Source organism: Micromys minutus (genome assembly GCF_963924665.1).
Source record: "Micromys minutus genome assembly, chromosome: 3".
Taxonomy (NCBI): domain Eukaryota; kingdom Metazoa; phylum Chordata; class Mammalia; order Rodentia; family Muridae; genus Micromys; species Micromys minutus.
This window is the reverse complement of record NC_137972.1, coordinates 32111203-32124697: the sequence shown is the minus strand read 5'-3', so window position 1 is coordinate 32124697 and position 13495 is coordinate 32111203. Positions and strand designations below refer to the sequence as shown.

At 47.5% G+C, this 13495-nt stretch overlaps 1 protein-coding gene across 1 annotated transcript in view; it reads left to right on the top strand.

The window, feature by feature from the left end:
- SLC6A11 (solute carrier family 6 member 11) overlaps positions 1 to 13495 on the top strand; it is a gene marked incomplete at both ends in the record, with an annotated part of 108246 nt that overhangs the window by 24309 nt on the left and 70442 nt on the right. Inside the window, one exon of the mRNA XM_080915037.1 lies at positions 5621 to 5753. Within this exon, the coding sequence (XP_080771163.1) occupies positions 5621 to 5753 (133 nt within the window). The remainder of the gene's footprint in view (positions 1 to 5620; positions 5754 to 13495) is intronic.

The following is a 13495-nucleotide window of genomic DNA, read 5'->3' as shown; positions in this document are numbered from 1 at the left end:
TGGGCAGAAGATTCTGGGAGGTGACCCTGGCTCCCCAGTAGGGGCCAGGAAAGCACACTTGTTTTGGTGATGGGCCTTTTTTGTTGTTGTTGGAGTTGGTTGCTTTGGGAGACCAGAACAGCTATTTATAGCCTAGCCCCTTCTGCGCCAGCTTTTAGGGCTGTCTCCATGTCTCTGCCAACCCACATGGCAGGTTAAAGAAAGGTGATCTGTTTGCAGGCTTCGTGCAGGACATAAAGATGAGGTATCCCAGGGGAGGGTGGGAGCTATTCTTCGCAAGGCCTCTCTTAGGTTCTAATGGAAGGGGCAGAGAAAAGGCACTGAGGGTTTGGGGGACAGTCCAACTCAGCAGCCTCTGATCAGAACCACCTCATTCTAATAGGTTGTTGCCTCTGCCCAGAGCAGGGTCAGCACACAGGGTAGATGATCCATCTAGAGGGAAAGGAGAAGGAGGCAGGAGAACCCATTGCAGATTCCAGATACTTCCCTTAAGCCCTCAGAGACAGGGGTTCGAAGCCCAAGACTTCTCCTTGGTAGGTCTCCACCAGGCAGCTGGTGTCAGCAAAAGAACTTGGCTCCAATTCCACAATCCCACCTTGGACAATTGCTTCACTAGCCTGGGCCTCAGTTTCACTATTCATGAGGGAACAGTCAGTACTCCATGTCTGGATCCTGAATCTCAGGTTTCAACCAAGCACAGACTGAAACTATTCAGGGGGAAAATGCATCTATCCAGAATTTTCTCCTGGTCATCAGTCCCCAAACAGATCAGCTGTTTGATAAGCACTGAGGGGTCGGTGGGAGGGGGAAGTTACAAGTCCTTCCAAGATGTTTAGTCCACACAGCAGGCTAGACCAGGTTCTGTGCAAATATTTCATCATGCTATATAGAAGGGCCTGGCATCTTCAGGGCCAAGAATCAGTGCCCCACGGACATAGAGGGTGCTGGAACTAACTCCTCAGCAGTAGTTTGCTATGAAGATGAAATAGCATGAGCTGGGCGCCCCTCCCCTTAGCGCCTGTCACAGCTCCCATCCACTGTCAGCTTCATCCATCCGTTTCCTCTCAGTCTCCTAATAGGAGTGTGCTCTAGGCTTGCTTCCTACCAGCACTCCTTCCTCTGTGGAGAGGTTCTTCCCATCCTTTCCCTCATGTCCTTGTCCTCTCTTGGCCTTCCCCTCCACAGCTCTTATCCATGGTGTAACCCGTTCATTCTTCTGACCCACGAACTTCACTCCCTGAAAAAGCCATCTGGCTGAGCTCTAACCTCCCATCAGCCCAACAGGTCTCCCCTGCACAGGGAGTCTCTCTGCCTTGATGGTGGGCAGATCAATCATTTGCCCCCACGTTCCCTCTTGTTTGTCGTGGGGGGTGCATTTCTCCCATGCTGCCTTGCCTCTCTGCCCTGCCTCTGTCTCCTTAAAGGGTTTCCCCTCTCTGTGCCCTGGACTAGAGATGCTGGACTAGGTGGCAGACAATCTCCCTTTTCTAGTTCTCTCTGAGAGCTCCTGAACCAGGACTTAGGTATGACTTTTCACCCTATCTCTGTTTTCCAAGCTTTGGGTCCAGAGACCCAGTGGGCTCCAGGCTTTTAAGTCACTGAGTGTCTCACTTTGAGCCACCTGAGCTGCTTAGATTTTTGTCCACATGACACAGTCTAGAGTTATCTGAAACAAAACGGAACCTTGTTTGAGAAAATGACCCCATTAACTAAAGTGAAATCTTCTGCACTGGGTAGCCCAACAATGCCCCAACTTTACAATTAATTCTTCCCGATATAGCTGAAGCTGGGTCTCCAGAGGTACCTATCTGCCCCAACAAGGTATCCCCCGTCTTTAGACTCCTCCACCACTCTTGTGAGATGCAGCCCCATACTCTACAAAGCTAATACTACACCTCACTGGCACCTCTGCTTCTGCACTGGGCACACATGGTCCACTGTACCATGGCTAGCCTCCAGCTTTTGCTCTGGGTTCACTCCTGTCCCTTAAGACCTCTCCCCCAACTCCCATTTTTGAGGCTTTGCTGTTCTCTTCTTTCCATCACGAGCAGTTTCCTTGTCTTCATTTCCCACTGGGTCCTGAGCTCTTATGGAACCTCTAACTTGCCGTAGCAGCCACCATCCTAATGGTGCTCAGTAAGCACTCGAATATAACAATTCACGAAGTAGTGACAGGCAGTTTGTACCCCTTTTATTCACTGTGCAGAGGTGTGTGAGATAGCTCTAATCTGTAGGGACCAAAGCTGGAGGGAATACAGTAGTGACTTCGGGGTTCTGGGAGACCCAATGGCTAGCATGGAGGCTTCCAGACTTCCACCTAAGCTCCCTCCATCATTTACTGACGTGGCTCTACCAAGTTTCTTAACTTGGCTGTACCTCAGTTTTCTCATCCTTGAAGCAATAATATGTGTCCCTGCCTCAAGGATCCTGGGATGGGTTAGATGCTTTCACACCTGGGTAGCCTGTGGAGGAAAATGCGATTAATTCCTTTTTACAGATGAGGAAAGCTGAGACTCAGAGAGCTGACGTTCCCCAGCCAAGGTGGAACAGATGGTGGGAAACAGGGCTGGCCTCAAGCCCAGCTGTTTGGTATGTGTCAAGGTCTGGAGATACCTGGCCCTAAAGCTCCAGGCTGGTTTCAGCCTCCAGGGGGGAAGTCTCCAGAAATATGCTCAAAGGTGCTCTCTGGATCTGCTCCAAAGCCAGCGCAGAGTGCTCAGCTAGCATACGCTCATCTCCCCAAGAAACTGGCTAGTCCTGAGTGCTGAGTGTGTCCGCTCTGGGCACAGCGTCCAGAGGTCCGGTCCTGGGTCCTTGCCGGCCAGCGTGTTGGCAGCGAGCTCTTCCTCATTCAGCTGCTCCAGTGCTTTGTGGGGGAGGGTCATTAAGAAAGCTTTTTCCCAGGAAGAGCTATGCCTTCCCTGAGTCTCTGCTCTGGAGTGCCCCAGCCCCCATGCTCTCAAAAGCCGTCCTTGTGGGTTTCAAAACAGCCCTATAGCCTAATAAACTGAGAACCCCATCTACCGAGCCCAGGTTTCCTCCAGAATCTTTTGAGCAACCATCAGCATTGGCTCAATGTAAAGAACATAGTTTGAAGATGTTTTCAAATAGAGTCTGGTGGAACAAAAGAGCAGTTCATCCGCTTTGGCTTTTTGTGTACTGCTTCCCAATTGGGAAATGAGATGGTTCAGTCAAGTGAGGGGGCGCCAGAGCTGGCTGTTCAGGCCTCTGAGGCTCTCGGCTTCCAGAGAGTGGAGCCAGCTCACTCCTAGCAGGTCTGTTTCCTCCTTCCTTTCTCCTTCCCTGTGCATTTTCATCTTCAGATCCACAGCTCAACAGATAAATCCACCAATACAAACACACACACACACACACACACACACACACACACACACACACACACAACCTATGTTTATTCATGAGCTGTCCCGAACCTAGAATAGATGGATACAGAGCATGGCATGACACAGGGACCCAAGGTCTTGTCTAGATCATTCTTCCTTGCCAACTGATGTGCTATCTTGCGGGTGTTTGGAGTAGCAATTACAAGAAAACATATGTGTATCTCTTATTGGGTTCTTAATATGTGCACAGGAAAGGTAGTGGGCACACTGAAAGTTATACAGGGGCAAGAAAAGAATGCTATTGTTTTCCACCTTTGAGATCTCTGTGGGGGATGCTTGTTACTACGGTAAAACTCAATCTGTCCTAACTGCTAGAGGGCCCAAATTAAGCTTCTTGTAAGAAATTATAGGTAAGACATATAATTGAAGGGTGAGTGGAACTGTCCCAGGAGAGGAGGGTAGAGGAGATTCCATCCCCCAATTCCTGTCAAGAAAAAGGCGAAGTTAAAAATGACTCAAGTGAGTAGTAGTTGTAAGTCTCTTCTCCATTACTGAGTCCTGCCTCTGTTGATTCCAAGTGTTTCATTTAGTAAGAAATCCATGGCTCAGTGCTCTCAGGGATCTGTTTGGCAAAGATGCTTCTCCGTTTCCACACTAGACTTTCTCTAAGGTCTTTAAAGATGCATCATGTCTGTGTGAGGTGTGAGTGCCTCAGATGACTTCAAGTGGAGGGTTACTAAAGCACTCCAAGAAGGAAGTATGCTCATTGTTGGGCCTGGCTAGCCAGCTCCTTTGTCCTCACTTAATATGTACCCCCTCTTTGGTCCAGCTTAGCCTAGTTGAACATACAGACCTTCTATGCTCAGAACCTAAGGTAGTGAGTCCCTAGCACATAGTAGGCCCCAGGACATGTGTACTGAGCGTGGTTGCTCCGGTTTCTTCCAGCTGTGAGCTGGTTTCTAGTAACTCAGAGGCTGCCCACAGTCTGATTTTGTTTGGGGGCCTGCCTGATTTCTCCGGCAGGGGCTGGGGCTATGGGGAGCCTGCTGACCAGTGCTAATTGGTGTCATTGAGTAATTAATGCAGAATCAGACCCGAGCTGATTCCCAGGGAGACAGACACTGAGGGTGGCTTTCATGCTTGGTGGGATGGGAGTTCCTTTCTCCAGGGACATTCTCAGAGCACTGAAGGCAACTGGCACTGTCTGGTGGGGGTGGCTTGGCAGCCAGAATGGGGTTCGTGGAGCAAGTGTGGAGGGGGGTTGTGCTAGTGCCATGGTTGGACACAATATGGAGCGTGGCAAGTTTGACTTTAAAGAAACACAACCCCAGGGTGGGCTTTGGTAGCCAGGCATGTGTCAGCTCTGAAGAATTGCGATCTTGGAGAAGACCATGGTGCAGGCGTTTCCAGCCTACCTGGTATCTTCAATGTTCTATAGCACCGGGTCCTCTCAGTATGGGTGCCTCTCCCCATTAGCATAGGTTCTCCTCCTTGGAATGGGTCCCTCCTCTGTCTTCTCCTCCCACCATTCTGTATGCACTCTGTGCCCTGCACCTCTGTCCCTGAAGTGCACCACATTCTGTCTCTAGAGGTTTCATTTAGCCTAGGACAGTCTCTGCTTCTCCCTCTTCAGGGAGCAGATCTTCCATCCTTTCTCCCAGGAAGCTTCCAGGGGCTCCCTGCAGCAGCAAAGATGGGTTGAGTGATGTTGCAGTGACAAGCACTCCAGAAATCTGAGTGAGACGATCCACTATCTTCTGATAGTGCTTGCACTGTGTCTTGGGAAGTCCCTTCGGAACAGGGCTCCCAGGAATCTTACCATGGTACTCTCTTATAATAACAGCAAAGGGAGAAAGGGGGGAACTGGACAGTCATCACAGCTGGCTCCAGAAGCTTCTCTGTGATTTGTCACATGTTCCATAGTCATGTGGCAACCCCCGAGTTCAGTAGGCTTGCAATATGTAGTCTTTTCCTAAAGACTCAGACTATTTACATAACAGTACAGTTTCCCAGATACATCAGACTTAGCAGGGCGGTTCCCAAGCCCATTGTGCCACGTGTTTTTCCTTTCCTCCAGAGTGTGGTTCCACAAAAGCACAGTTTAGGTCTTGTCTTTCTCAGAGGCTCCCTGTTCAGCCCAGGGTGTCACAGTTGGTGAATGACAGAGGGGTGGGGCATCGGAGGGCAGCCCATCCCTGCTCCTCTACTGTCCCCTGTCACAGATAGAAGCACAGCAGCCATCTTCCGTCCAGTGACTCCCCGCCCTCTCTTCACAGACGCCGGGTCTTGGCTATATCCGATGGCATTGAGCATATTGGGAACCTCCGCTGGGAGCTGGCACTGTGTCTCCTGGCAGCCTGGACCATCTGCTACTTCTGCATCTGGAAGGGTACTAAGTCAACCGGAAAGGTAAGACGTTAACTATTGAGCAGCTAGCCCATAAGCAGAAGATGAATTCTGCAGAAGTTAACAATTGACCTACCTGTTGGTCACCAAGAAGCTCATGCTGGAAGCACCAGCTCTGAGTTGAGAGAGGAGAAGGGCAATGGATGAGGAACCCGCCTGGGAGCTCCTCCACATAGGTCCATACCCTTCGGGGCTATTCCGTTTTGCTTTAAGTTTTGTTTTCTCCTCTGTAAAATAGTCTTATACCACCTTTCTGGATGAGTTGAGAGTCACAAAGGTAAGATAGGATAAGATGTATTAAAAACTAAAATATGTTAGGCAGTTATAACTATGATAATTCTTATGCTACTGAGCCTGATTCCAGGTATACACTAGGGCAGGGCATGCTGGCCTTCCCACTAGCCACCCCAAATGAGTCTGTGTCTCATGTCCTTGCAGTGGGGAGTGGGGAGCAATGCCTCTGTCTCACAGCCCTGCTGTGAAAGCCATGCTGGGTGACCTTCAGGGTCACAATGGAGAAGAAAAGGGAAAGAGTGGCCAACGCCAAGCTGCCTGGGAGTTAGCTGTATATGCCTCCTCCACTCGCCGGCTACTAGTCAGAACCTGAGCCATAGCCTCTTCCAATCACAGGGGAGCTAGAAAGAACAAGGGGGCTTAGGTCAGAGGGCACAGCGTGGACTGTGCTGTTGCCATAGCGATAGAGGAGCAGAAGTGGAACTTCCGTGGGCATGTCCATCTTGCTTGTGTATATAGCTTAGAGAAAAAAGGAATTTAAAAAAAAGTTAACTCATTGGATACAGCCCTCCACTGTTCCCTGCTGCTCTTACCTGAGGCTGAATATCAAGGTCATTAGTCTTCTGTCTGGGAATTATTTTATTTTCTTTAAAAATAGGATATCAAGTTCTTATTCCCATCCCTTCCTGACTCCATTACTCTTCATGAATGTGGGTGACACAGGTCACTGCTTGTCACCAGTGTTCTAAGTTCTTGTCTGAGGTGAGGGGTAGAAATGAGGTTTCCAAGCACAGAGGGATCAGCAACTCTGGGCCTTGTGAAAGCTGCTCCCTGGAGGCCCCTCAAGGCTGGGTGGGATGGAGAAACTGCTAGGGTGTGAGAGGCAAGGTGGTCCAAAGGAGGGAAGCTGAAAAAACACAGAAACATAGAGGAATGGCATATAGGAAAAGCAGGTGTGCTGAGAGGCTGTCACAGAGATGCATGGGGACCCCAGCAAGCAGAACAAGGACATTTGTGTCCCTCCAGCCATATCATCTTCTGACCTTTGCTTTTTGTGCATTGTGATGCCATAAAGCAATAGGATCCCTCTGTTTTTGCAAATAAGAGGTGCTTATATTGTTGCTATACTTGATACTGTTGCCTGCTCAAACTTTCTCCCTGTGGTTCCCCTTGCTGCCTCCTCCTAGCTGAAGAAGAGGATAACTGGATTGCTAAGAAGCAGGCTCAGTGTTTGCAGAGCTGGCTAAGCAGCTGGGAGTGCTTGGTGTTCTTCTAAGGGACTTGAGTTTGGTTCTCAGCACCCATGTTGAGTGGCTCACATCCTTCTATAACTTCAGCTCTAGGGAATCTGATACCTCTGGCCTCCACAGGCACATGTGCTTACTTAGATATGTGTGTCTACACACACACACACATAATCACACACACATACACACACACTCACAAACACATACACACACTCACACACACATACACACACACTCACACACACACTCTCACACACATACACACACATATATACACACACTCTCATACACACACATACACATACACACTTACACTCATACACATTCACACACACATACACACACACTTACACATACACACACACTCACACATACACACACACACATACACACACACTCACACACACACACTCTCACACACATACACACACATATATACACACACTCTCATACACACACATACACATACACACTTACACTCATACACATTCACACACACATACACACACACTTACACACACACTCAAACACTCACACACACACTCACACACATACTCAAACACTCACATATACACTCACACACACATGCACACACATACACACTCACACACACACCATTTTAAAATTAATCGTAACAACAAAAGTATCTGGAATTGAAACTCAATCCCCAAGTCTGTTTTTCAGCATGTATGTTCAAAAACACTGGATTAACTCGGAGGTTCTTTCCCTTCTATAGAATAAGATACAGGAGCTGGCTGCAGGGTGAGAACCAAGGGTGTGAATTTGCATGTAGGGTTGACAGTATGGGGGAGCTCACAGCATTACTGAATAGGGGTTTTCAATACTCCTTTATAAGGATAAACTATCGGAGGAGTGTTTTCTGAGCTGGGAGTGGTGGTTCACACCTATGACCCCAGGGCCTGGGAGGCTGGACTGGAGGACCGTCCAAAATCTGCCTATGTTGTATAACAAGACCCTATTTAGAGAAAAAAAAAAGAAGAACAGGAAGAGAAGGGGAAATATTGAAAATCTTTTTTGAGTCCTACTGTAGACTAGTATAATTCAGTTTTGTGTTTTTATTACATCTTTATGTATCTGGTATGTGTGTTGAAGGAGGGGGCATCAGAAGATAACTTACAGGAGTCACTTCTCTCTTTCAACCATGAAGTTCTGAGGGACCAAACTCACAAGCCATCTTCCCAGCCCTCAGTAGGTTTTTAAAAACGGGGAAGTGCATTCTGAACCCTCCCCAGTAGGTCAGTGGAAATGCCTCAGGAACCCAGAGGGGAAGGAAGATGTTAAGATAGTACAGCCCTAAGTACTGTCTCTTGGATGCTGTGCTACATCAGTGAGCTTGACTGGGCGGCAGTGATATGTGTCCGGAAGAGAGCCGGGGTTTATGTAGGAGAGCCACCTATAAGAGCCCAGCATGCAGCCACAGCAAGATGCATATGCACTTGACCCTTGCATGGGCTGTGTGCTGCTGTCTGGGGTGGTGGGCAGCCCAGGTGCTGGAGAGCTCCTGTTGGGTAACTGAGCGAAGGGCAGGCACAGTCTGGGAGATTTCAGATGAAGCTGCCAAGAAGGAGAAGCAAAGCATATCTCCAGCCATGCATTCTCTCTCGGCCCTTCACATCTGCCTGGGACATCCTGTTTCCCCATTGTGGGGAGTCAGTATTCTGTTTCCCAAACAGAGAACCCAAGTCTCCTGAGTCTGAGTGATCAACCAGCCCAGTCATAGGAGTCTTGCGACTGCCTCTGACTCTGCCTCACCTCAGAATTTTGCTCTCTGCCTCTCTTTGTCTCTTGTTTTGCTCTTCTTCTCCTCTGCCCCCACCTGAGTGTAGGAATTACAGATGTATGTCACCACGCCCATTGGCATGCACATCACTGGTAGAAGTGACAGCCACAGCTACAATCGTAACCAGAGTTTGTGATGAAGCACTGCTGGTGGATGCTCCATTCAGGCCCTTGAGCAACCCTGCAAGATGGAGGCTCAGTAGCCCTGTCTGCAGAGACAGCAGATTGGGCATCTAACCAAAGTACCCTCAACAGGCAGCAGCAGGTGGGGCCGAAATCTAAGCACCGTTGACTGCACAGCCCATATTCTGCATAAGGACAAGGCCACACCACCTACAGCATCCTGAGGACAGTGATGGATTTCTTATGACCCGATTAGGAAGAAGTGCTTAGGTGCTCAGGGGTTGCTGCATATATCTAAACAAGAGCTTTTCAAGGTAGTCGTGATGCTGGATATCCTGAGCTGATGGACCATACTCTTGCAGGCTGGCTTCCTGTAAGATGCTCCTGTGTCTCCAATGTCACGGTGATATGAAGGATGAGAGCTATTTTGTCAAAACTAAAACCCCTTAAGCCAATAAGCTCACACCACCCTGATTTTATGTGTGAAGAAATTGAGGCATGGAGACAAAAGAAGGACTTGTCCCGTGTTACAGAGCAAGCGTGTCAGGCCAGCTCATAGGCTTTTTATGAATGGTGGGGTTTCAAGGTTACACCAACAACTTATGAAGGTATATACAGTGTGTGGCATGGGTTAGCTACTGGTTTGTTCCCCCCACTACATCTAGGAGATGAGTCTGGAATCAAGAACTCTTCTGGATTCTGTTCAAAACCATCTGAAAACAGCATGTTGGGTTGACTGAGATAGCCTGTGTGGGCAGTGGCTGCCTCTGGTCCCAGAATGCAGACCCTAGCCAGAGATATTTGCCTGGCATTACTCAAAAAAGGAGGCATCCACCTTCCCTGGACTGTGTCTCCTCTTCATCTCCTTCCTGGAGATCCAGTCTTCCCAGAGGCAGAACTCAGTGCCTGACATGTTAATTACTGTGAGAAAAGTTCCTGGTGTCCTCTATCTCCATGGTGAAAATTGCTCCTGATTTCAGCACAATTTACTCAGTTCTTTCCATGGTCAGGGAGGCAGGCACTGTTGACCTGGCCTCATAATGAATGGATTTGGGAACAGATGACTAACATACAGATACACATGAAGTCCCTTTAACATTGTCCAGCAGGGACATGCCCAAAATGGCCAGGATGAGCCACAAGGCTTTCCTTCCATTGGTATCTCCCTTAGAAGACACCTGACACCACTGAAGCCAGCACTCAGTATCTTCTGGGGTCCTACATGAAACCCCAATCTCAAAAGATGCTTCTCTAGAGGAAAGGGATGCAGAAAAGAGCTCTGGCAGCCATTCATTGCTTCATAAACCTGGTGGAGAGCACAGATCCTACCCTGTACCAGTGAAGAGAGTGGACAGCATGGTCCTCAGTAGGCATGTAGTGTGCAGCCCTCAAGGACAGGTAAGGCATGCAGCCTGTGGGAGTGCACATGCTCAGATAAGAAGCTACAGTTGAACTCCCAGATGCTGCTGATCAGTAATGAAACAGGTTAGCATGCCAAAGCCTGAGAACTCCTGGGGTCTCTAGAATGCTAGAATCCAGTGCATTTGACCCTGGGAACATTTTTTAAAGGTAAAACTCTCTTACGAGTCACAGAAGACTATACAGTTGGCCGAAGGATGTCCATTGGCCAGGTGACTTGAAGCATTTAAATTCATGTCTTCACCTGTTCTGTGCCCTCAGTGAGGAGCAGTGTGCAAATTCAAGGACAAGACCTTGGTTATAGTTCTGAACACACAAGGGTTGCTCATTCGTCACTTTATTTCCCTGCCATGGAAAAATAGCTGAGGTTTGGATGCCATTTCTTCTCTCTAGACCAGTGTTTCTCAACCTTCCTAATGCTGTGACCCTTGAATACAGTTTCTCCTGTTGCCATCACCCCAAACAAAAAATTATTTTTGTTGCTACTTCATAACTGTAGTTTAGCTACTGTTTTGAGTCTTTGTGTAAACATCTGAGATCCAGGATATCTGATGTGTGACTCTCCAAAGGGATCTTGACCCACGGGTTGAAAACCGCTGATCCAGACACTGTGGAAGCTCCAGCAGTTTCCTGTGGACCAAAAAGAAAATATATGTTTGTTAATAATATGTTAAGTTCTGAGTAAGCAAGGCTAAATGAGGCTGATAAGGCGTGACTGTGAGGGACTAACAGGGACCCCACTCATTGAGGCAACTTTATGATTTTATTGTATCCAAGTTTTACATACTACTAAATTCATCATGCCTGCCTCTGCCCTTGGCTTCCTTTCTTGGTTCTCGGGGCACAAGATCACTAAATCATATTGATGAACTCCACTAATCTCTCATTCCGTTATCGGCCAAGTCTGCTGACAACCTTTGTACGGACAAAAACACTTTTCTGCACAGACAAACACAAGTGCTGTGTGTCCCATGAAGCGCAAATCCCAAGTGAATTTGTAGGGTTCGTCTTTGTCTTTCGCCCCATCTGATTAGAACACTGTCTGTGGGCTGGTGCTGTCCTTGCCGATCTTTTGCTTGTAGCTCTGGGTATTCCAAAACTACTAGTCTGCGTGCCTGTGTGCTGACTTTGCTTGACCTTCATGTACACCAGCGGCCGGCCAGCCCTGGCTTCAGCAGATCTGACCCACCGCCTGTGTCTTTAAGCTGCACCTGTTCACTCCAGTGCTGCCACACATGGCAGGACTGAGGAACTGCAGGAGGCTGAGAAGCCCACAAGACTTCACTTGTAGGATAAGAATTCCCTTATCTAAAAGCCCAAACTTCAAAATACTCCAAAATCCAAAGCTTTCTGGGGACTGATATGACACTTGAAAAAATTCCATATTGTTCAACTGTTTGGTGTCCAAATTTACTGAAATATACAACATGACCTTTAGGATGTGCATTTAAGATGATTAAGAGCAAAGTTGAATTTAGTGTTTAGTCCTGGTTCCATATTCAAGCTGTCTTAATGTGGACAGTATTATAAACATCCAAAATATGTATGTATGAAAAACCCAGCTTAAAAAATCTGAATGACAAGCAGTCCTGATTGCAGACAGTTTAAGGAAGCTTTGACACTCGGCCTGTACTCATGAACTGACCCTTTCCAAAATGCTTAGTGGCTCAATAGGCTATGTAAGACATGTTTCTTTTAATAAGAAATGACTGATGTCACCTAATTCATGGGCGATTTCAACCACTGAAAAGCAACAGTGACTGTCTGTGTAGAATCCTTCACACACTCACACATGTGCACGTGCAAAAAAAATGTGATTCCTAAATATGAATATATTCAAACTCACATAAACATACACACAAACATATGCACTCAGGTGTGTATATACACATGCATGTACATACACACATAGATACATAGACACATGAACACACACATAAACCAATATATATGTATGTATATATACACATTAACATACACATGCACACACATGTGTATATACTTACAGACACCTATATATACATGTCCATATATGCACAGATACATACCCATACATATACACACAGATATACACAATCATAAACGCACAAATGAGCATGCACACATAGCCATGCACAGGCATGCACATGCATTTACACGTGCATAAATATGTATACAAATGCATATGTATATATAAATAGATACATTGCACACACACATAAACATCCACACATATAGACATACATGTGCCCACATAGGCACTCAGAATCACACTGCTTGTTTTGGCTCCTCATACAGTATTTTCCATATCCAGATGCTTTTTTTGTGTGTGTGTTTGAAGTTTAGTTTGTTATTTTGGCAATGCTGGGGGTGGTGTACAGTCCAGAGCCTCAAGCATGGTAGGAAAACTACTGTACCCCAGAGCTCCTATCGGAGCCCAGCACTCATTTCTAGGGAGCCTGATCCTTTGTCTGCACTTTCACCCACCCACTGAGTGTTGGCCGTGCACCCACTGTGCACTGCAAACCAAGTGGGGGCTGTTTTCAGAGGCAAGTGGCACAGACTATGGAGCCTTTACTTTCGTGCAGAGGGAAATAAATAACAGAAAAGCTGTTTGAGGAGTGCTAGGGTCTGGTAGAGGGATGCTCAAGATGCTCCCCAGAGAGCACATGAGACAGACAATCGAGGGTCAAGCCACACACACATGTGGTTTTCCAGGTGGGGTGGTTCTGGCGAACTTAGAAGCATTACAAAACCAGGGCAAGAATTGATGGTTAGCAGACAAGAGATGAGCAGAGAATTGAATAAGACCTTCTGTACTGTGCAGAAGGGTGGGGCTTAGTTCTAAGTACAAGGAGACCTTTGGAGCAGAGAAACATGGCTGACTTGTTATTTTACCTGATATTAAGGGGTAGTTGGAGAAGAGGCTGAGGGCATCACAGA